General features: G+C 34.8%; 1 protein-coding gene across 1 annotated transcript in view; it reads left to right on the top strand.

The window, feature by feature from the left end:
- AP3B1 (adaptor related protein complex 3 subunit beta 1) overlaps positions 1-25,997 on the top strand; it is a 277,730-nt gene that overhangs the window by 195,456 nt on the left and 56,277 nt on the right. The window contains exon 22 of the mRNA XM_007129837.4: positions 3,873-3,979. Coding sequence (XP_007129899.2) covers positions 3,873-3,979 — 107 coding nt within the window. The remainder of the gene's footprint in view (positions 1-3,872; positions 3,980-25,997) is intronic.

The following is a 25,997-nucleotide window of genomic DNA, read 5'->3' as shown; positions in this document are numbered from 1 at the left end:
GATGATGACACCACAGCAGCAAATTACATTTAAAAAGTTAAATAACTTCATATTAAACCATTATATATTATAATGGTTATATATATTATATATATATAACCATTATAATGGTTTTATATATATATACACAATATATATAACCATTATGTATTAAAATGGTTATATATATAAAACCATTATATATTAAAAGTTTTACTGAGATTTTAAAGCATAACTTTGATCAGAAGAACAATTGTATAATTACTTTATTAAATATACTTTAGTAAAGAAAGTGTTTTGTAGAAAGTTTTAAAGAGAAAAGAAAATGGGTTACCATTCTGACAAATCAGCTCAGATTCTTTTCATGGGCAAATCCCTTTCCCTCCAGATTGGATTGTACTGAGGTACTGTTTCATTATTTGCTTCTTTCTCTTTTTATCGTGCACATTCCTTTCCTTGCCATAAATATTCTTTAACAACTTCATTTTTAATGACTGCATGGTTATCCTTTATGTTGTTGTAATAAATTCTATTTAACAAGTTTACTGTTGTTGGAAATTAAACTATTGTTTAATTAACTACTATTGTTTCCATTTTTACTGTCATAATCAGTGAACAACACACATCTTCATAAGTGTATTATTGCATTATCTCCAATGACTCTATCCTTAAGATAAATTCCCAGGAGTAGAATTGCCAGGGAAAAGGCTTTGAAGAATTCTACTGTCTAAAATTGCCTTTCACAAAGTTGGTACCAACTTACACAGTAGTAATATGAGAGTGCTAGATTCCTTTTACCCTTACCAGTCTGGATTTTGTATTTAAAAATTGCCTTTGCCAATTTGATAGGTGGAAATGTTATCTAATTTTAATTTGTATGCCATGTTATTAAAAAAAAAAAAGTACATAGAGTCATTTTGTTTCTTACACGTTATGTTGCCACAGTCAACTGGCTGCAGAATCCAATTTAGGATAAACCTTCAATGCCAGCTTTCATCTTGCCAGACCTGTTAACAGATGTGTAATCATTTGTTTAATGCCAGAGCCTCTGCCTTCTGAAATGATACTAAAAGCTGGTCTTTTTTTTTTTTTTAAGAGTCAAGCTTACCTTTGGTGTGAATTTTTCTTCTCTTGTCTTTTTCTTCTCTATGTCTTTAGCCAAGCTAGAGTTGAAATCAGAGGCTATTTCTTACTCAATTTTTATTCCTTATATGATCATCTAATATTTTGGATGGATGGATAGGCAAATGAACAAACATGCACTTAGAACCCACCAGAAAAGTTACATGTTGCATGGAAAGGCAACACATTTTGATTCAGTTAGAAGAACCAATCTCTAGTCCTATAGTGGTTCTACCATTCACTTGTTTTATGATCTTGCAAGTCTTAATCTCCCTGTGCCTCAGTTTACAATGTCTTTATATAAATGCCCTTTCTGCCTGCTCACTGCCATTATCTTACTTCGGTCCTTGTCACATCATGCCTAAACTATTGTAAATTCCTCCTCACTGCCAGCCCGAGTGCTCTTTCCATTTCTTCAGCCTGTCTCTTACACTGGCCTCTGACTAATCATCCTGCAGTACCATATGTCATATCATTCCTCTTCTTGGTAGATTTTTAACAGTTCTCCTTGGTGTATAGGACAAATCCAACCCCCTTAGCTTTACAATTTCCCACCTCTCAGCCTTTGTTTACATGATCTCATTCAGTAACTAACCAGCTTCAGTAAGTAACCAGCTTCTTCCTTTCCTCTTATTTGAATGCTACCCTTACTTAAAAACTGGGCTTCATTCCCTCCTACTCACCAGGCCTTCTCTTATCACCCTATCCCCATAGATTCTTTTTTTTTTTCCAATTCCCTATGGCACTTGCTAATTGTTAGGGGTTTTCAACATATGTCTAAGGAGACCTGGGCATTTGTAGCAGTGCTTCACACTAAGGGCACACTCCTTTAGGAGTGCAAGGGAACATCCAATGGCTCCACTCCCTCCTCCACCCAGTCTCCACTCTGCTTTTTTTATTGTGTATGTTGAGATTTTATTTAAGATTTCCTTTGAAATTTTTCTTCTTTTGGCAGTATCACTTATGGACTGTATTTTTTTTTTCTTCAAGTATGAGTATCCTTTTTTCTCAATTAGGTTTTAAGTCACTTGAAGACAAGGACTGTATCTTGAACTTCTTTGTCTCTCCCTTGCTCTCTTGTTCAAGAAATATTTATTGCTAACTTTATGAATTAACATTTGTTCTGCCTAGCTTACAAGATATTGTGAGACTAAAGTGAGAAAAAGATGTTTTGAAAAGTGATGTCATGTGAAGTAAATGTTACTTCCTTAATAGTATCGTTTTAACCTGAGAACTTGTTGGAAGCTAAAACTTTTTCTACATTTGAATTTTATTTCATTCAACAAACAGTCGAGCAGTTACTAAGCACTAAAAATTAATGTGTCGGGGCTTCCCTGGTGGCACAGTGGTTGAGAGTCCGCCTGCCGATGCAGGGGACACGGGTTCGTGTCCTGGTCCGGGAAGATCCCACATGCCGCAGAGCGGCTGGGCCTGTGAACCATGGCCGCTGAGCGTGCGCGTCTGGAGCCTGTGCTCCGCAACAGGAGAGGCCACAACAGTGAGAGGCCTGCGTACCGCAAAAAAAAAAAATAAATAAATAAAAATAAATAAAAGAGAAATTAATGTGTCAAAGTCTGCTCACACAGACCAGTAGAAATGAAAATATGTAAAGACACAAATTTGTATTACAAGAGAAGTATGATTGTAGAAGTGTGTCCAAGTATATCTGTGGAACAAATGAGGCACATATAAGCTGTGTTTAAGTGAGTCAGGCTGTGCTTTCCCTCTAAGTGGTATCTTACTGGGTAGAGGTTGCAAGGTGAGCAAGGCAAAGACGTACCTTCTAGGCAGAGGGAATATGATATACAAGGTTCAAAGACATGAAACAAGATCTTGGGAACTCTTATTTGGTAGAACTAGAACATAGGAGTGGCTGATGAAATTGGAGATGAAATTGGCTGATGAAATTGGCTAGACCTGCCCAGTATGGTGGCCACTGGCCACATGTAGCTATTTAAATTAATTAAAATTTTAAATGCAGTTCTTTGGTCATACTAACCACATTTCAAGAGCACATTCGGTATGTGCGCTAGTGGCCATCATGTTGGACATACAGCCACAGAACATTTCCATCATCACACAAAGTTCTATTGGACAGTGCTGAGCTAGATCATAGAGGACCTTGCACATTTAATTAAGGAGTTGGACTTTTATCTTGTAGGCAATTGTGAGCCTTTGAAGAGTCTTAAGCAAGGGAGTAACGTGATCAGATTTGCATTTACAAAAGACTTTCAAATTTTTTTTAGAATCAAACATTTCTATCTAGCACATAGCTTTTGCTGACAAAGTATAATTAGAAGGGAATTAGGTAGTCTGGGCCCCTTATACTTATTACAGTGGAGAATAAAATAAATAGAGAAAGGATTTAATAAGTACCCTTTTAAGACTTATAACTCAACTGGAGAACTCTCTTGAAAGCTATAGTTATTTTTACATTAGTCTGAAAAAATGTTTCTTTACCTTCCTCTTTTAGTGAAGTTACTGGGTGATTAATGTTAGTGATAATGTTAGATGATAAAAATTTTCAAAAACTATTACTCAAGATATTTATATTCTTATTTTGTTATAGGATTTGCCATTATGTTTTGAAAGCTAAGACTAACTGCCATGACTTGATAATAACTTGACTAAATCAAGATGTTAAATAGAATTGTCATAGATTTATTAATCAAAGTAATTTAATTAGATTTACTAGCAAAATAAAAATGTTGCTTTTAGTAATATGAATTAAATTTTCATGCACATTTGCTAATTTGAGCCTTTTCTTATAGTTAACCCAGTGTCCACTCCAGTTGCACTTCCCACCCCAGCTCTTTCTCCAAGCTTGATAGCTGATCTTGAAGGTTTAAACTTGTCAGCTTCTTCATCAGTCATCAGTGTAAGTAATTTTCAAAATACATTAGCTCAGTTTTCAAGTGATGCCATTGCATCTTTTTTATTAAAATGCAATAATTGAAGTAGATTCTTAGTCTCAAACAGTTCTTCCTCTAACAAGTCTGTTTCAAATCTGGCCTTTTAATTTTGTGAACATTTTTTAAATCTTTTTAAAAAAATTTTATTAGAGTATAGTTCATTTAAATGTTGTGTTAGTTTCAGGTGTACAGCAAAGTGAATCAGTTATATATATACCCTTTAATTTGCTCTATCCAAACCATTATCATCTCAATTTACTTCTCCTTGTTTTCCACATTTACTTATCATATGTACACTTTTCTCTGGTACTGTTATATATCTCTAACATACAAGGGTTCTTTTCCACATTGAATTAGTTTATATATATAGATTCTGCCATAAAAATTGTTGTCTACATTAACAGACTTTCATTCCCATAATCATTCTATTCCTACAACACTTCTTTTATCATAGGCTACTAAAAATACCTGACTGTTTTCATTTAAAAATTCAATATTGTATTTCTCTTTACATTATCTTCATACATTTATTTACATGCCTTGGTGTCTCTAAAAAAATTCTTTAATGTTATTTACGAGGTATGACTTGGAATGAGGCAAGAGGCTTGCCTATCTCAAAATAATGCCAAAACCATCAGCCTGTCATCGTATCTGAAACTGTAATAATCTTTTTTGTATTAGCATGATATATCCACTAACCTTTCACTCTAAATCAAGCATGTTGCCTAAGATGCATAATCTGTCGATATGCTTGACCTCCTATTAATTTGATGTCGGAAATCTGACAAACTAAGAGATAGAACAGTAAGTTCTGATGGGCACACAGGTAGCTTGAATAGATCTGGTGTATCAGTGGTTCCCAGGGCTGGTAGGGCATTGCAGGGTACATGATTGGTGATCTGAGCTGCCCGGGAGCACAGAGCTGCTTCTGCCAGAGGTAAGAAAGAAAAGTACCTAATTCTTGCACAGTGTTACAAAAAATTCCCCCTTCAAAGCAAATGTGATATCAGGGCTGTGCAATGAAATACTCAAAAGAGCTACGTGCATTTCTCTTCAGCTTTAGTCAGCTCAGTTAGAAAGTATAGGCAAAAACTCTTAAGCTTATAATGTTTTTCAATTGTAGAACATGATTATCTCTTGCCTGCTCAGAAATGAGTATGAACAGTATTTGGGATTTTAGTTTGTCCTTCTTGTTGCTAAAAGGAAAAGACACATTGGAAGAGATGGGGGGAAAGCAGTTAAGTCTTTCATTTATTTAAGTAATAAATATTTATTGAGCATTTGTAGTAGGCTGTAAAGAGAAAGTGTTAATCAAAAAATCTAAAGTGAAGCATAGTTAATCTTTGAGGGGAAAGGAGGCCCCTAAAAACTTGGGACACAATAAGGTCCCAAACTTGGGTTTGATATCAGATGACCAGGATGCAGATCCCTGCGTTGCCACTTACTAGCTTTGTGACCTCGGGCAAATTGGTAAGTAACTTTTCTGCACCTCAGTTTCCTATGAATATGATATCTACCTCACGGGATTCTTGCGAGATTAATGAGATACTAAATGTGAAGCTCTTACAACAGTGACTGGCACGTTGTCATCACTCAATAAATATTAGCTAATATTTTTGGAAGTGATATGATATGTGATGATGGACCCTGAGTAGACTCTTATAGTTTATTAGCTATAAGAAGAATACAGTTGAGATTAGAAAAGCTTGTAGTAAATTTTCATTCATCACAGAGTAATTGAAGGATTCACCTTTTTATCCTAAAGAAAACATTTATTGGGATGGTCTCTTCAAAGGAAAAGAAAAGCACTCTATCCAAAGAGTATGCAATAAAAAGAACTGCCAGAGACTTCCCTGGTGGCACAGTGGTTAAGAATCTGCCTGCCAATGCAGGCGACATGGGTTCGAGCCCTGGTTCGGGAAGATCCCACATGCCGCAGAGCAACTAAGCCCATGTACCACAACTACTGAGCCTGCGCTGTAGAGCCCACGCGCCACAACTACTGAGCCCACGTGCCACAACTACTGAAGCCTGTGCGCCTAGAGCGCATGCTCTGCAACAAGACAAGCCACCGCAATGAGAAGCCCGCGCACCGCAACGAAGAGTAGCCCCTGCTCGCCACAACTAGAGAAAGCCTGCATGCAGCAACAAAGACCCAGTGCAGCCAAAAGTAAATAAGTAAATAAATAAATTTATTTAAAAAGAACTGCCAAGTGAAGAGAATCACAACATTCATCCCGAAAAGCTAACAAAATGATCAAACAAGTAGTAGTAATAAGAATGGCAACCAGAAATTCACCAGCAACAGTCAAATAAGGAAACAGAACTTTAAACAAAGAAAAAAGTGGAACTTTGAAAAGTAGAACCTGTAGAGATAAATCGAATATTCTGGTGCAGAATGTCATGACTACTGATCTCACCTCCAGCTCTCAAAATGGTACTTTAAAAAGACAAATCAGCCAAATTGTAAGTTTTCCCATTATGTGTACAAATTTAGAAAGAAGTGGACTAAAGACATCAGAGGAAATAAAGAAAAGTCCTCAAAAATTAAAACCCCCAATAATGGTATGGGACCTCAACAAATATAGGGGTCTTTTGGATCCTAAAATGAAATTTAGGATCCAAAGATGAGTACATCCACAATTTAAAAATCAACATGTTGCCCTAATTCAATAGAAAGAAGAAATAAAAGTAATTTATAATAAATAGTACATTGATATATAAATGCTTGACCATGACTGCATTATAAATGTAGTGAAGTAGTTAAATGACGCTGGCGGCTATAAATGCAAATTGATAGAGGTGTATTATTGTATTAGCAACTCAAATACCATGGGTCGTGGTATAACATAATTTTCCAAAACATCAAACAGTTTTTCTGGTAGTTATTCCTGGAAAATCAAGTACATTAAAACCTTGCAATGACCCACCCACCCGCCCCAAAAAAAAAAACTACTTTGTACTGGTATGAAAAGTGTTCTGGGACCAGGTGAACAGGTTTTTACCTCATGAATGTCCAACCAGACATTTGAAAGTTGTGAGGAACGTGGTATAATTTTTATTGGATGAATCTGCCCTGTTCATTGCAGAGCATCTAGCATCCCTGGCTTTCACCCATTAAAGCTGGTAGCATCCTTTACTGTCCCTTCCCCCAGTTATGTGCCAACTGCAAATATTCAAAGCAGTTTAATATAGCAGTTAAAAGCACAGGCTCTTGAGCCAGACAGGCTGCTTTCAAATCAGAGCTCTGCCACTTTACAAAATGAGAGACCTTGGGTGGGTCATTTTACTTCTTGGTGCCTCGGATTTTTTCATCTGTAAAATAAAAATAATAATGCTACCTATCTCACAGAATTGTTGTTAGCGTTAAATGAGTCAACATATATGAAATGCTCATAACAGTACCTGATACATGTTAAACACTAAGTATTTCCTGATATTATTTTTTATTACATTATTATTACAGCTTTGAAAAGGAAAGAAAGTATGACTCAAGAAAATTGTGTTATTTTTCTCTGTAAAGGGTACACATAGATATTCTCAAACAGGAAAATAACTGTCAGTCCTTCTTTAAAGAAAAAAAGGGAGTTGGGGATACTGCTTTACCAGTTAAAGGATGAGTCAAAATAAGAGAGTCAATATCAATGGGAATTATGGTCACAGACTTAAGGGTAAATGATAAAATAGTATAAGAAACCGAAACTGCTAGTATAGCTGAGGAGAGGAAAGGATGCATGTTAATCATTTCATTTTTCATAGTAGGAAATTAATCAGTAATATGCAAGATTGAAACAGCTTTTGTTTTTGTTTTTTAATGAGTCTCAAATCTCTTAATAGTTTGTATATTCTCAGAGAACATTTATCTGAAGTTTTGTAGGGTTTTTTTTAGATTTATTTTAGCTTTTCTTCAATTCAATTAAAGTAAGATTATAATCCCATTCTACAGGATAATTTGTTTCTCTGTGCCTCTGTCTATTCCTCCATACTTACAGAGATGTTAACCATGGTTAACAGTATTTTTGGTGATAGGATTTTTGGATGATTTGTTGCTTTCTTTTTTGTACTTTTCTATAATGTTTAAGTGTTTTAAAATAAATACTAATTAACATTAAAGTAAAGTTATTACTGTAAAAATAAGCAGAAATACAAAACAGGCAAAATTAAATTATGGTATTAGATGTCAGAATAGTGATGACCTTCAGGAGAGTTAATGATTGAAAAGGAGTACAGAGGAGCTTCTGGGGTGCTGATAATGTTCTGATTTTGATCTAGGTGCTGGTACATGGGTATATTCAGTTTATGAAAAAAATCTTTGAGCTTCGCCCTTAAGATATATTTATTTTTCTGTATGTATATTATACTTCAGTAAGACATTTTTTTCAGTGGATAAAAGATACAACACTTGTAAAAGAGGAAATATATATAACAGGTACATGAAAATATTCAGTAGTGGTAATGAACAAATGCAGGTTTAAAGAACCAGTTTGCCTGTGACATTGGCAAAAATTATAAAAAACCGTTGTCCATTGTTGGTGAGGGATGCAATGAAGCAGGCATTATATACACTGCTCCACTGATGACGGTCTAAATTAGGACGTCATTCTAGATGGCAATTTGTCCATCTATATATAGAGTCATCAAAATATACATACTGTTTGACCCAGTAATCTCACGTCTAGATTTTTCTTCTAAGGAAATAATTAGAAATACAAAGATTTATGTGCATGGTTGTTTATAACCACACTGTCTAGTGATAGGAGAATGATGGTTACATCAAGTATGGCAGAGTCAAATTAAAGAATGTTGTGTAATCTTTAAGATGTTTTTATTAAATCTTTGAATGAGGTGGAAAATGTGGTATAAAATTAAGTGGCGAAACAGAATCCAAAATATTATTTATTTTATCTCAATTTTATAAAATTGTATACTCACACTGTTTTTAAAATGTAAGGAAAATGAAAGGATAGAAGGAAATGTGTTATACTGTTAACAGAGGTTTTCTGAGTGATGAGATTATGGATAATTTATATTCTTCTTTATATTTTTCAATATTTTCCAGAGTTTCTCTAGTCAAGGTGTAATATATATATTATCCAAAAAGCAGCCATTTTTTAATAGACAGGTTAAGCATGTATATGAATGAGTGTGATTCCTTTTTATTGACATCTAATGTTTAATGTCTGTCTTTCTGAATCAATACTACTAATTATATTGAGCAAGTCATTTGGTTTTCTCAACTCTAAAATGATGGCAAGGTAGATCACCATGTTTCCTTTTAACTCTAATGTTCTGTGAATCTATGGAATTTTGAAGCAGTGAAATTAGTTATGCCAGGATGATTTGAACGTTCGTGAAAATAAATAGATGAAACATTTTTTAGCTTATGTTATGACTTTCGTTTCATAGATGATTTTTATTTATTTCAGTGAGTTATTAAGTTTATTTTCTTTATGTGTTTGGTACAATATGGATAGGTTTTATTTTTTGAAATTACCAAAATATTTACAGTGAAATCCAAAAAACACTTCCTTTAGTGTGAAAAACTAAATATTTTTCAAATGAAAAATTTCACTATTCGTTTTTACCCTTTGAATTGTATATTCAGGACACAGGATTTTTAAAGCATAATTTCTAGTAAATATTATAATCATTGTAAGGAAAGGCCTTAGTTTTTCACACTGTATGATACAGGTGACGTATAAACACAGTATTTATTTCAGTCTTCCATGAGACTAATTGGCAATTGGCCTAGAGATGGCCAAAAATAAACATTTTAGTTCTTGCTATAGTGTTTCAGTGAACAAACTGAATATTTAGTGAATTACTAGTGAATTTTTTTTTACTAGATTATTGTTAGGCTGAGGTTCTAGATTGTTACATATCAAACCCCAGGAACTCAGAAATAGCAATCCTCAGAATATTAGGCTTCTGGAAAGGATGAGAAAAGAAGGGGAGGGAGAAAATTTGCATATTAGAGTAAATGTGAAATAAGAATAAATTGTTCACCTCTGTTATTAGAAATGTTGGAGTATTGGAGAAACAGTTTAATGTGACTAAAGTATAGCACATATAGGTTGGAATAACCAAGTCTGATGCTGGAGAAGTATGTTGGTGACATACTGTCATGAGAAAATTATAGTAATGATTTCTTTTTCATGTCTTGGTACATATAGAAAAGTGGTAATACTTGTAGTGTGCGCTGGGGTAAACAGAGATGCTGCAGGAGATGGAAGGCACCCACCCCAGGAGCTCCAGTCACCACAGGTGCCACCTGACTTTTCTGAGGTTAATGGCAGAGGCAGTAGCACAGCATACCTCTAACCCGTCTGTGGTACATTAGTGAGGAAGCACTGACTTAGCTGCCATAATATAAACAATTTGATCCTCGGATCACAGTCCCTAAGTGGAATTTAACTTAGGAGGCTGCAGGAAGGTTCATTAAGAAAAGCAGTCTTTATAGTACAGTGGTAATATATTGAGGAGTAGTAAGTAATTCCAAGAACAGTCCATGAAAGAGACACCAGAGTTGCAAAAAGGAAACCCCAATTTAATACACTATGCTACTTGGAGATAGCCAAACTTGATATTAGGGCAGAGTCCTCCAGACTGATAAATCTGTCCAAGACTACTGAGGCCAACTGCAAGTTTAAGGGTTTCCTAAAACCACCCTCAAGTATGATAATTCACTAGATCAATCACAGAACTCAGGAAAGCACTATACGTAGGATTACAGTTTTATTATCACAGTAGGGCACAAATTAGAATCAACCAAAGGAAGAGACGGATGGAGGAGATTCTGGTTGGGTTTCAAACTCAAAGCTTCAGGGTTACCCTCCTCGCGTCAATCAAAGTTGGTTGTATATACAGGAGTACTGCCAACCAGGGAAGCTCACCAAGCTTAGAGTTTTTATTGAGGCTTTACTAAATAGGCACTGTTGACTGAATTGTTGCCTCATGGTTGAACTCACGCTCCCACCCTCCCCTCCAGGTCAGGCTGATATCAGGGGCCCAGAGCCCCAACGCTCTAATCATACGGTGGGTCTTTCTGGTGTGGCCAGCTTCCATCTTGAGTTATCTGCTTAGCAAAGCTATCTAGGGGCCCCCTAGGAATCACTGTTGGCATAAACTATCAAGTATGGTCCCCTAGGGGCCCACCATGAATAATAAAGGCACTCCCATTACTCAGGAGATTCCAAGGCTTTAGAGGTTACTTCTCAAGAGCTAGAACAAAGTCCAGATCTCTCTTTAAGTGAGACCAGATTCCTTACTACACATATGCCAATTAAGTGTTTTATTCATTCAGCAAGTGTTTTTTCAGGCCAGAATATGAGGAGGTGCCAAAGATATAGTTGTGTACAAGATGGGCTAGGTTCCTGCCCTCAGGGAGTTTCCAGTTGAGTAAGAACAAAAGAAAAAAGAAAAATTGACTCAAAAGTGTGTAACTACAGTATACTAAGTGCTTTCATTCTGTAACATAGTTTTGCCCTTTGGGTATTTCTATAGATACAAGTTGTCATTATTTTTCTGACTCCAGTACATAAACACTATTATTTTATATTGGCTAAACTCCACAGTCCCTCTATACAATAGTAGCTTAAGATCTAGCAGGAGTTAACTTTTGACATTGAACACAGTTTAGAATTTAGGTATCTGAACTACTTTTCCTCTAACAAGAAGTAAAAGGATAATTTTGAGTACATGCTGTTCACCTTCTGCTTTCCTTGAATTGGTGCTGTGGAGCATCACTTCATCGCTTAATGAAGAAATAAAGCCTCATAATGTCACAGTAAAGACAGTAGCAACAGCAGCGTTAAACTGAGGTCTGTGCATGTTATTATGGGTAGCCAGCATAGAATTTTCCTGTGACCAGCGAAAAGATGACACTGTCAGTAAGACCAAAAAGCCACTTAACTAAGTAAGGCCCCCCAACCCCTTCAAGGATTTACAGGCTGAAGGTAAGAAGAAGGAAACCCATATGTAATGCCCTTAGGCACGCAGAGTGAGGCAAGGTAGAGGCATTTTTTAATACACAAGCCAATTTCACCATCTGATTAGTTCTATGAAGCTTCTTCTCTAAGGAATATAGAAAAATAGCCGGAAAGTAGGCTTATAACTTTTGCTATTGATAAAAATTGGCAACTGCTGAAGTTACAACTATCCATGATTAGGAATGAGATCTTGACCCAGTTTGTATTATAGGAAATTAATTGGAAAATCAAGAGTACCTGTCAGACCTGCTTTTGGCACAGAGGTTACTTTGTCAGTTTTACAACAATATGAAGAAAAAACAAACCATAATTCATGGTGCAGAACCTGATTTTCTCAGTTTGAAACTTACCAGCATTTGGAATTATTAGGATGATTGCACATCATAGTGATGGACAGTTGTAATCAAATTTGATTTCCATTTCTCCGAAGTGGACTTTTAGGTAGGTCTTTCTCTTTTTTAAAATTGATCTAGGCTAGGGCATTTTAGTTTTGTTTTCCAGTCTGCTTGTCTTCTACTGCCAGAGTGCCAGCTTTCTTCTAGTTTGTCTACAAGGACAGATTGCTTTGAGAGAGTTTTTGTTGAATACAAGTGTTTTACTAAGTCAGGTACCAGACATTTCATGAATATGTAGTCTCATTCCCGAAACAAATGATAATATGTCTGTGATAAAGATTGTTTTCCAATATGGTAGAAGAACTATATTTTTTAAAATATATATTTTTTTACAATTTAAAAACTTAAGATGTATTTAAGCCTCAGGCTAAGAGACAAGTCCAGCTATAAGATCAAATTTCCTTGACTTTAGAGGAGGAAGAAATTATAAGTTAAAATTAAAAATAATTTTGTCATTTTAAATTTGGGAAAAATCCTTTATTTGTTCTGATGAAAATGTCAGTAGTCATGGAACTGTGTTAAAAAATAATGAAAAGTCACTGGCCTGGGTCTGCTTAAATTGAAAACATTTTTTAATTAAAGTTTGACAGTATTTTGTGCTTCCGTCGCCCAGCCATGTCCCATCTTATTCTTTTATTCAGTTCTCTTCTGGGTATGAGTTGCTTTAATTTTTAAATTAATCTTTAAGGTATGCCATACTACTGCTTCATCTTTTTATTTCTGTGCGACTTTAGAGGTCTCATAGTTAGTAACAGACCATTATCATCTCTCCTTTTCCTAGATTATTAAAAGGGGCTACTTTTTAAAAAGACATTGTTATTCATTTTTAATTGCAGGCTTTTTATTGTAAAAATATTTTTTATTTGGCTTAAGCAAATATATGCCAGTCTAAGAAATGAATTCTCTACAATGAAAAATCCACTGTATCAGATGATAATTATAGTTATTAATTAACTAGTAATTATTATGGCAAAAAAAAAAGGTCACCATCAAAAAAAAATATGTGTATAAATTTGTAAGAAATGGAAGGATTAAAGAGGTGTTGGTAAAGAAGGCCTGGGCCTTTCTTTTTCTCTTTCTTCTATTTTATGGTGAATAGTTCCTGTTCCTTGTTGTGGGTTCCCTCTTCAGAGCTGAGGCAGTTCACTTGAGAATTCTTTCCTAAGATTATGGTTTTTAGCTTTCATTTATTATAATTATATTACTACAGTAGGAAATAAGAGGTTTTAAAATACCATTTGTTTAAAGAGGATTTAATCTTTTCTGGCAATTTTATTTTCCACATTCGAAGTTGATTGAACGTTGTGTTACTATCAACTGCCATGTTGCAAATTTTGTTGCTTGTGTTGAATTGTGATATTTGCAGTGAAAAATACTGTTTTTAAGCTTTAAGATATCTTAGATTAAAATGTGCCTTGGCCAATCATGTATTAATTATTATTTATTCATACATCAGTCAAGTTAACTTCTGTTACCTCTGTTCTTCTTTAAAAAGCTTGCCAAAAATTTTCTGAACATAGGACAAGGCATGGTATGGAAAATTGATTTTCCATTCTATTAAGTATTATTTATTAGTATTTAACATTTTAACATGAGGAACCTGGCCTAAACATGAAAAATATTATTGTAATACTTAGAAAAACTTTGTTTCTCTGCAAAGGAAAAGAAAATGAATTTAGCTTTAGGTCACTTGCCAAACTAACACTAAGAAATTAATTTATTACCAGAGAGAGGAGAACATGGAGTAAAAATATAGGTAAGGACAGTATATGACCCTAATATCAAAGAAAAGTAAAAGCCACTTATCTTAAAATATATCAGACACACTGTTATTCAAATCATTCAGGAATGTAATTACAGACAGCTTTTATAGGCCTATCAATAAAGGGTTATTTCTCTACATTTGCAGCTGTTCCACATTACTGAATATATAAATATCTCCCCCAAATGCTAAATTATTACTGCAGATCTACTATACACTTCTGCTTAAAAAAAAAAAAAAACAAACAAATTTTCAGTAAGTTCTTCTTTAACATGCATAATTTAGGTGAAGAGAGATACCAACCAAATGTAATGTGTGTATCTTGTTTGAATCCTGATTGAAGCAAACCAACTCTGAAAAGACATATATTTGACAGTCAAGGAAACGTGAATACTGTATTTTACATTAAATTGGGGGAATTTTTTTTCTTTTAGGTATGGTAATAGTATTGTAAGTTTTCTTGACACGTCTTTATCTGTTAGATACACAAACCAAACTATTTACTGATGAAATTAGATCATATCTTGAGTTTCCTTTAAGTAATTCAAAAGTAGAACAAAAGATTAGATTGAACAGGATTGGACAAATGTTGATAACTTTTTGAAACTTAGTGATGAGCACCTAGTTTTTCTTTATATTATTCTCTGTGCTTTCGTGTACACTTGAAAGTTTTCAAAGTAAGTTTTTTAAAATACGTAATTTTGGAAACTATTTCTGAAGATTTTGGCATTCATGCTTCACTGAACATGTGCCCTGCCAAAGTTATCTTGTAAACTTAAGCTAGTACATCAAAATTTGAGTTCTGTTCAGGTTGTCATCTGTGAAATTAGAAGACTGTAATAGATTGTTTCTAAGGTCCCTCAGTTCTAGCTCTTTAGAAGTCTATGGGGAATAAAGTGGGAGACGGCAAGTGACTTTAGTAAACATCAGCGTTAGCACAGGGGAAAGGTGCCTTATCTTTTATATTAGAAATATATTAATCTAATAAAACTTAGACTCTGGGTCCCTGGAAGATAGGACAGGGCCTTTTTATTGGCCTTTCTGTTTCCAGTGCTTGATACATAATAGGTGCTCATCAAAAGTGTATTAAATGAATGAGATTAATCTTTACTGTTTTCCAGCTTCATTATTATATTGTAGAATCCATTTCCACTGATGTCAGTTTAAAGGACTGTATTGTTAATTTGTTAGTTTATTACATCACTGAGATGATTATTCCTATCAAGCACATATCTAAAAAGTAGTTGTGATCCTTACATATTTCTTTTATTATAACATGTAACACTTAAGGCTAAAATGGAGAATAAGTTATTGTTTTAAATTGTTTGACTAAATATATCTTAATAACCCATTCTTTATATTTCTTATATGCTCTCAATTTGGCTAAAAATACAGCATGGTAAACTGAGAAACTGAAATTATCATTTTAATTTTATTTTCCCATCGATAAAGCAGATCTCCTAAAAATTTAAAGCACATCTTTCTAAGGTAACATTTACCTCCTCACATCTTTAGCAGCTATCAGACATGACATGGGACATATTCATTGACCCTAAAAATTTTCATCAGAGTCATGCACTGAAAGGGGGCAGCCCCAGCCAGACAAGAGGCTCATTTCAATTTTAACGGCTGTAATTAAAGGTTAATTCACTGAGTCAGGATTAACGAGGAAAGTACAAATGATAGGCAAGCAGCTGCCTTTATAATACAAGATTAGAACAATGCAATTACAATAAGAATTAGAAAAAAATCAACTTCCAGAAAGGATCTTTTAATAAACGAATTAAATTGTGATCTCGAAACATGAATATATATATATATATATATAAAAGATATTTTGTAAGGATTCATATAAATTGACATTGTATATCTAAGTATATTATATCAAATGTAGAAACTGCTTAATGCTAAAAACTTTTTCATTATAGGTAAATTACCAAAAATATGCGTGTATACATATCTACATATGATGTTTTTAAATGGCGAAAGTTTTTCCCTACTTCAGGCTCATTTTTTGATGTCCATTTATCTTTACCTGCATCATAATTGATCTTTCCCTCTCTCTGCCCCACTTCCAGCAAGTACTTCTTATGGTTATACTTTAAATCTATTCTTAAAGAGCCCTGCCAAAATTCCTTTTCATCTAGTGGCAGTGAGAAAGTTGACGTGTTATTTTCAGGTACATTATGTTTACATATTTTATAATTCTTCTTACAATTTAAGCTCAGTGCTATATTTTATTTTATACAGATACTATTTTTAGTGTGATGTACCCTCTAACCACAGGACATTGATCCAAAGCTTTTATATGTGTTGTATATTGCTAGAAAACTATCAGACTACTTACTGTGTTAAACTTCCTTACATGAAAGTCCCTTGCATAGTGATTGGCACATAGTAGGGTCTCAGCAAATTTATCATTTTCATCTGGTTTTGTATTATTAATTGAAGCAATATACATTTTTTTAATTAGTAGGATCCTTATTATTTCTATCAAATATTTATCGTCCATCAAAGGATTCAAAGAAAAGGAAAATAATTGTCCGTCATAAATGCAGGCTGTGGAAAATTGTTCCTCAAAAACTGGTTCCATAAATGGAATTTACGTTTTGTCAGTGGCTCTTGAGCTGATTTCATATAATAAATCTGTATGCTGGAGTAAATCTGAATATTTTTTTTTCTTCTTCTTTTTTTTTTTAAACATCTTTTTTGGGGTATAATTGCTTTACAATGGTGTGTTAGTTTCTGCTTTATAACACAGTGAATCAGTTATACATATACATATGTTCCCATATCTCTTCCCTCTTGCGTCTCCCTCCCTCCCACCCTCCCTATCCCACCCCTCTAGGTGGTCACAAACCACCTAGCTGATCTCCCTGTGCTGTAGGTCTGTGTCTTTATTCCCATCTTACCCCTAGGTTCTTCATGACCTTTTTTTTTTTTCTTATAAATCTGAGTATTGATGCCTAGAAGCTAATAATTCAGTAGCATCATTCCTGAAAAATATATATAGTTCTATTTGAAGATTATGTAGCCTATGATATGCAAAACTATAAGCACTGTACTGCTATTACCATGAAAGTGAGTTATAAGTATAATGTAGATTTACCTGATAAAATTATCTCCTTTTTAAATTTTTTTAAATTAAAAAAAATTTTTTTTTATTGTTTAAGCTGCTGACAAGTGCTGGAGAATTTGCTTTATTGTATACATTGTGAAAAACCTGAGGAAAACTGATTAAGTGTTTCACTGGTATTTAGATTAACCCACACATTGTATTTGGAGTGGGACAGTATGCTGTTTTGAACAATATTTTGACATTAAGAACTCCACAAAATAGTATTTAAGCCCCCTTTGGCGTGGGCAGTTGATAACTTTTCATTCATAATTAGCTCATAGAGAACCGAGAGACATTTCAGGGAAATTGAACTGTCAGTGGGTAGAAACAAGCATTTGACCTCATCACATTGAGTGGGGCCCATCATAATTTGTTCATTTGGTGCCCATCAGCCCAGCCTCATCTCTCATACGGCACCTCACTGACCTTCCCTCTCCAATTCCGCTCAGTTCAGCTTTAATTATGACTCTGCAGACCTGAAGAAATATTGCAGCTTGCTCTCAAAAACCCTGAACTGCCACTCACCAAAAGATTGGTTTTTAACAGGTAATAAATGCCCAGAGGAAATGGTGCTATGTCCACACAGAGAACAGTGGCTTCTTTGGAGATTTTGCTGGCTCTCAATTGTGTCACTGCTGCCTAGTGAAATTTTTATTTCCAACACAGTAAGCTTGTGACTGAACATGAGTTCTTTAATTTAGGTAAACTTACCCATCCACAGAAGAAATTCTTAGTTACTTGGTTATCCAGTGAATTCACTAAGCCCATCACCTGTTGAAGGTTGAGAAACAACTTTAGGTTGTTTAGGTAAAATATTTTTTTTAGAATGCTGCATTTTTACTTTTATTTTAATTAATAATTATTTTTTGAGATGTTGACCATCCTACCTCTTCTAGCAGTACAATTAATTGTAATTCATCCAGTAATTTGGCAGAAGGAATCCTGCTAACAATCTTCCCTCTGCCAACAAAACAAAAAGATAAAGTTTAAAATAAGCATTCGTGTTGCCTACCATACTCCTCCTCCTCACCCCACCCACCCCCATGACAGTAGTTTTGCAAAGCAAGTTAATAGCAAACAGTGACTACATAAGAGGAAGATGTAAAGCTTAGAAAATTATAAGGTTTAACTTCTGTTTTCAAATCATGTCTCTAAAGATTTCATTGCATATAGAAATATCGAAAACTATAGTTCCATACTGTGTATCCTTGTAGTGAATGTTAAACTGTCAGCAGGATTTTCAGGTCATTTGACAAAAAGGATACAGGTGCAGTAGCTAGCAGTGAAGGTGACTGCTAGTTTCATCAATCACTTTGCCTTTCTTTAAGTTGATACATAATGGACCCCTTCAATCAGCTTCCTTGTTCTTTGTCACTTGTTTGGAAAGAAGAACAAAAAAAGAATGGTGGAAAGGCTGGACTCTACAGTCAAGGTTAGGAAATGAATTGTTAGATATTTACTCAGGGTACAGAGGATGTCAGTGTGAAAGGGGGCTGGCCCTTCATAAAACGTCAAGTTTGTCATTGGGTGATAATACACAGTGTGAAGCTTCATACAGGCCTTGTGCAGTGGCAGTGCTACTCAAAGTAGTGATTCTAAATATGAATTTGAGATAAAGATATTGCTTTGTGACAGAGACATGTTTTGTGCCAGAAAATGTTCAAATACCTGTTTGTTTTACTTCTGGGGATTACATCAAACAACCTAGTTACAAAAGCAAATTTTAGGTGGATTGTAAATACATGTCAGCCACTGTCAATTTAGTCTTATACCTTCTATAATATTTGATTTGAATCAGAAATTTTCCCAAGGGTTTTGGAAAGAAAAAAGGAATTTGAAGTTTTACATAGCTTCATTTGCTAAAACGCATAGAGGTACCACCCAACAAGTTTGAATGCCTTGCTAATTTTAAACACTCAGGGGAAAAATAGAACAATTTAAAGGAAACTCTCAGAAATTAGTGTCTGACTTCTTTTAACTGTTTCTTCCTTAGAAAACAGTACCTTTTAATTAATTTTTTAAAGAACGTTACACATCTGGAGAAGGTTATCAATTCACCAGTCTTTCAATAAATGGGTAGAGAGAATCATAATGTATATCTTTTTTACTACTTGACCAGATTGTATGTATTCTGAAATTCACCAATATGCTTTTCAGAGTATATTTTTATAGATATGTGGCTCAATAGTTATTTCAAAGCTCTCAACCAAAAAGTGCTATTATATATCAAGTGGCAGTGAAATGATCTGAGCAGGTGTTAGATTAAACATAAAAATTACATATCATAGTTATATGAAATTTCTCAGTTCTCTCAGATCTCCAAGAAAAGTTTGAATAGAATAGTTAATATAGGTTAAAGTTCTTCATATTCTTTGCAGACTCCATATCTATGGGTAGTGCTAGTTCTCTTTTGCTTCTAGTAAAAAGCTTTGGAGGTTATGGTTTTTTTAGTGAAAGCTTTTTTTAACCTGAACATTCTATTAATAAACATGAAGGGAATGTCTTCCATATTCGGAACATTATGGCATAAGCGGCAGCAAATTTAAAAAGTAAGCCATGGTTACAGTTTTGAGCACATCTTACAGCCTTTTGGAAACAGAGACCATAAACAAGAGTACGGTAGAGCATGAGTAGAGCTTCCATGGAGGGTTATAGTCCTTGACAGAGGAAATTACTAATGCTGCCGAATCTTCAGAGAAGAATCCTTTTATCTTGGATGATAATACTGAATGCCTTCTATAAAATAATTTACAGATGTGAAATTTCCACCAAGAAACATTTTGCCATTCTACATACATTTCTGTCAAACCAGTACAGACTGAATTGAGTTTGTTCTGAGCAGTATTTGCTTATATCTCTGGTGGTTTCGTTTTTCTCATGTAGACCTGGTTGCATAAGCACCCACTGGTACACCTGCATTATTTATCCCAGGAGTTATGATGTTAACTTTTACGTGAGTGCTTGTAAAATGGTTAAGAATTCAGATTCAGAGACTCAGTATAACCTTTTTAAAAATCTGACTTTTTTATTGTGCTTGTTTAAGAAAAAGATGGTGCTGGAAAAAACTGTAACATCGTTAAGAGGTGCTTCAGGATTATCACTCATGTAATACCTACCCACTCCTTCTCTTGCCTAGATGTTTCATGTCCTAAACTTGTTCTGCCCCACCCAAACCCTCCCATATTTTTCTTGGTTCCTTCATTTTCCCCCATGGAAACTTGTCTGTCTTGAGTCTCATCACCCAAGTGTCTGGCTACAATAATCCCCTTTTGGCTTGTATAGAATTCATACAAAATGTTTTTTGTATGCATGTTTTATCAGAAAAACTAATACATACTAAGGGTTAAGAGGTAGTCTTAGGTAATATGCAGTGCATTAAATTGAAGCCTTTGGAAGACAGTTCATCTTTTATTTTTTTCATTGGTTCTCAGTACCTGTCTTAACCAAATGGATCAAAGCCAACTTAGTGTGCTCATTAAAAATAAAGACAGTATTAGGGGAGGGGAATTTTTTATAAACCGGTCTTCCAAATGATTCTGACAAGTAACTATCCAATATGAAAGCCACTCAAATTATTAGTGTCTATGCTAATTGGAGCTTAAGTCCAATGAGAAAATACTATACAGAAAGCAGAATTGTGGATGCCTCTCAGATCACAGATCAGCCATTGAAAGATGTATGCAAGTAAACATTATACCATAGACTCCACAGATGCGTTTTACAACACAAGAATTCAGAACAGTAGTTTCCAACTAGACATTATAATTACTTTTATTAGCTCCCTGTTACTGCTACATTACCACACATTTGGTGGCTTATAACAATGCAGATTTATTATCTTACAGTTCTGGAAGTCAAAGTCCAAAATGAGTCTTACTGATCTAAAATCAGTGTGTCAGCACAGCTGTGTTTTTTTCTGGAGGCTCTAGGGGAAAATCCTTTTTCTTGCCTTTTCCAACTTTTAGAGGCTGCCCACGTTCCTTGGCTTAAAGCCAGCAATGACTAAGTTGTCCATACACTGCATCACTATGACACTGACTCTCCTGCCTCCCTCTTTCACTTATGGGATCTGTACAACTACATTGGCCCATGCAGACAATCCAGGAAAATCTCATCTCAAACTCAGCTGTTTAACAATTTTAATTCCCCCCTGCCGTGCATCATTACATATTTATAGATTCTGTGGGTAGGACTTAGACACTTTTGGGGGTCCATTATTCTGTATACCACCTCATGTATAGAACCTGTGGGGAGAAGAAGATGACTCAGCTATTCATACCTCACCTGTCAAATTTTAGAAGAGAGGAAGGGTAGGACCATGGCATTATGGAGGTCATTCTGATGCAGAGCCAGAGCCCGAGCCCAGCACCACATATAAGCATGTACTCTTGGGTCTTGATATTGATGACACCATGGTGATCACTCACTATTCCTAGAATTCAAATGGAGCCCTGCTGTGGGGATTATGGCCAGCTGTCTAACCAAGAAGTTCTTATTTGTGGCAGTTTTACTTAACTCTGGTCAGACCACTCAAATTAAGAGAAATTTGAAATTTTCAGATCAGTCATATTAAATTTTATATCTGTACCTTCCTATTGCTGTCTTTTTGATGCTTCAAGTCAATTTTTATTTCAAACATTTACCAATTTTCATTTATTAGAATCAATTATACTAGCATTTCTCAGTGAAACATTGATTTATCTCAGTAGATAATGGAAAATGTGTCAAATGACATGACTTTTTATGCAGATTTTTAAATATTTTAAAACATGAAAGTATTATCACATATAATTATAGGCACAAATAACTAACTCACTTGTGCTATTAAGGTAACAGAGAATTCAAAAGTTATTTATATTTTTTAAAAATCATGCAAAAACATGCAAAAAAATTATTGTCCAAACGTAGCACTTTGCTGTTTACATGGTGCATAAGAATAAAGTTAAGTAATCATGTTGAATGCATAAAGTTAAATAATAGTATGAAAATTAAATTACAGGGAATGTCAGAATGGAATGTGACTAACATCATTATGGGCTAGAGTTGGTCAGGTACAGTTGAATGGAACAATTAGGGCTTGAGCTGAGCATTATATTATGGTTAATATTTGATATTTAATTAAGTCATATGATTTATTAGAGTAAATCATAAGTAAATAATGATTTAAGCAAATCACAGAACTAACAAGTGAGTTCTTTGTGCAAGACTAGCAAAAAATAAGGGCTGTGCTGAAATTTAGAATTAAAGTACAGTGTGTTTGGATCCACCAGAGGGCAGGCAGCAGGAGCAAGAAGAACTACAATCCTGCAGCCTGTGGAACAAAAACCACATTCACAGAAAGATAGACAAGATGAAAAGGCAGAGGGCTATGTACCAGATGAAGGAACAAAATAAAACCCCAGAAAAACAGCTAAATGAAGCAGAGATAAGCAACCTTCCAGAAAAAGAATTCAGAATAATGGGAGTGAAGATGATCCAGGACCTCAGAAAAAGAATGGAGGCAAAGATCGAGAAGATGCAAGAAATATTTAACAAAGACTTAGAAGAAATAAAAAACAAACAAACAGAGATGAACAATACAATAACTGAAATGAAAAATACACTAGAAGGAATCAATAGCAGAATAACTGAGGCAGAAGAACGGATAAGTGACCTGGAAGACAGAATGCTGGAATTCACTGCCAGGGAACAGAATAAAGAAAAAAGAATGAAAAGAAATGAAGACAGCCTATGAGACCTCTGGGACAACATTAAACGCAACAACATTCGCATTATAGGGGTCCCAGAAGGAGAAGAGAAAGAGAAAGGACCTGAGAAAATATTTGAAGAGATTATTAGTCAAAAACTTGCCTTACATGGGAAAGGAAATAGCCACCCAAGTCCAGGAAGTGCAGAGAGTCCCAGGCAGGATAAACCCAAGGAGGAACACGCCGAGACACATAGTAATCAAACTGACAAAAATTAAAGACAAAGAAAACTTATTGAAAGCAATAAGGGGAAAACGACAAATAACATACAAGGGAACTCCGATAAAGTTAACAGCTGATTTCTCAGCAGAAACTCTACAAACCAGAAGAGAGTGGCATGACCTATTTAAAGTGATGAAAGGGAAGAACCTACAACCAAGATTACTCTACCCGGCAAGGATCTCATTCACATTCGACGGAGATATCAGAAGCTTTACAGACAAGCAAAAGCTAAGAGAATTCAGCACCACCAAACCAGCTCTCCAACAAATGCTAAAGGAACTTCTCTAAGTGGGAAACACAAGAGAAGAAAAGGACCTACAAAAACAAACCCATAACAATTAAGAAAATGGTAATACGAACGTAACATTCGATAATTACCTTAAATGTGAATGGACTAAATGCTCCAACCAAAAGACACAGGCTTGCTGAATGTATACAAAAACAAGACCCATCTATATGCTGTCTACAAGAGACCCACTTCAGACCTAGGGACACATACAGACTGAAACTGAGGGGATGGAAAAAGATATTCCATGCAAATGGGAATCAAAAGAAAGCTGGAGTAGCAATTCTCTTATCAGATAGAGTAGACTTTAAAATAAAAAATGTTACAAGAGACAAGGAAAGACACTACATAATGATCAAGGGATCAATCCAAGAAGAAGATATAACAATTATAAATATATATGCACCCAGCATAGGAGCACTTCAATACATAAGGGAACTGCTGACAGCTATAAAAGAGGAAATAGACAGTAACACAATAATAGTGGGGGACTTTAACACCTCACTGACACCAATGGACAGATCATCCAAAATGAAAATAAATAAGGAAACAGAAGCTTTAAATGACACAATAGGCCAGATAGACTTAATTGATATTTATAGGACATTCCATCCAAAAACAGCAGATTACACTTTCTTCTCAAGTGCGCACGGAACGTTCTCCAGGGTAGATCAGTCACATCTTGGGTCACAAATCAAGCCTCAGTAAATTTAAGAAAGTTCAAGTCATATCAAGCATCTTTCTGACTACAGCGCTATGAGATTAGAAATCAGTTACAGGGAAAAAAATGTAAAAAACATAAATACATGGAGGCTAAACAATACGTTACTAAATACCAAGAGATCACTGAAGAAATCAAAGAGGAAATAAAAAAATACCTAGAAACAAATGACAATGAAAACACAACGATCCAAAACCTATGGGATGCAGCAAAAGTAGTTCTAAGAGGGAAGTTTATAGCAATACAAGCCTACCTGAAGAAACAAACAAACAAAAAATCTCAAATAAACAGTCTAACCTTAAATCTAAGGGAACTAGAGAAAGAAGAACAAACAAAACCCAAAGTTAGTAGAAGGAAAGAAATCATAAAGATCAGAACAGAAATAAATGAAATAGAAACAAAGAAAACAATAGCGAAGATCAATAAAACTAAAAGCTGGTTCTTTGAGAAGATAAACAAAATTGATAAACCATTAGCCAGACTCATCAAGAAAAAGAGAGGACTCATATCAATAGAATTAGACATGAAAAAGGAGGAGTTACAACAGACACCACAGGAATACAAAGCATCCTAAGCGACTACTACAAGCAACTCTATGCCAATAAAATGGACAACCTGGAAGAAATGGACAAATTCTTAGAAAGGTATAACCTTCCAAGACTGAAACAGAAAATATGAACAGACCAATCACAAATAATGAAATTGAAACTGTGATTTAAAATCTTCCAACAAACAAAAGTCCAGGACCAGATGGCTTCACAGGTGAATTCTATCAAACATTTCGAGAAGAACTAACACCCAACCTTCTCAAACTCTTCCAAAAAATTGCAGAGGAAGGAACACTCGCAAACTCATTCCATGAGGCCACCATCACCCTCATACCAAAACCAGACAAAGATCCTACAAAAAAAAAAATTACAGACCAATATCACTGATGATGAATATAGATGCAAAAATCCTCAACAAAATACTAGCAATCAGAATTTAACAGCACGTTGAAAGGATCATACACCATGATGAAGTGGGATTTATCCCAGGCATGCAAGGATTCTTCAATACACACAAATCAATCAATGTGATACACCATATTAACAAATGGAAGAATAAAAACCATACAGTCATCTCAATAGAGGCAGAAAAAGCTTTTGACAAAATTCAACACCCGTTTATGATAAAAACTTTCCAGAAAGTGGGCATAGAGGGAACCTACCTCAACATAATAAAGGCCATATACAACAAACCCACAGCAAACATCATTCTCAATGGTGAAAAACTGAAAGCATTTCCTCTAAGATCAGGAACAAGACAAGGATGTCCACACTGTACATAGAGAATCCTAAAGATGCCACCAGAAAATTACTAGAGCTAATCAGTGAATTTGGTAAAGTTGCAGGATACAAAATTAATGCACAGAAATCTCTTGCATTCCTGTACATTAAATTAAGGAAACACTCCCATTTACCATTGCAACAAAAAGAATAAAATATCTAGGAATAAACTTACTTAGGGAGACGAAAGAGCTATATGCAGAAAACTATAAGACACTGATGAAAGAAATTAAAGATGACACCAACAGATGGAGAGATATACCATGTTCTTGGATTGTAAGAATCAATATTGTGAAAATGACTATACTACCCAAAGCAGTCTACAGATTGAATGCAATCTCTATCAAATTACCAATGGCATTTTTTACAGAACTAGAACAAAAATCTTAAAATTTGTATGGAGACACAAAAGACCCC

The sequence above is a fragment of the Physeter macrocephalus genome, chromosome 8, assembly GCF_002837175.3.
Source record: "Physeter macrocephalus isolate SW-GA chromosome 8, ASM283717v5, whole genome shotgun sequence".
Classification (NCBI taxonomy): Eukaryota; Metazoa; Chordata; class Mammalia; order Artiodactyla; family Physeteridae; genus Physeter; species Physeter macrocephalus.
The sequence above is the reverse complement of the archived record's forward strand: the minus strand, read 5'-3'. Positions and strand labels throughout refer to the sequence as shown.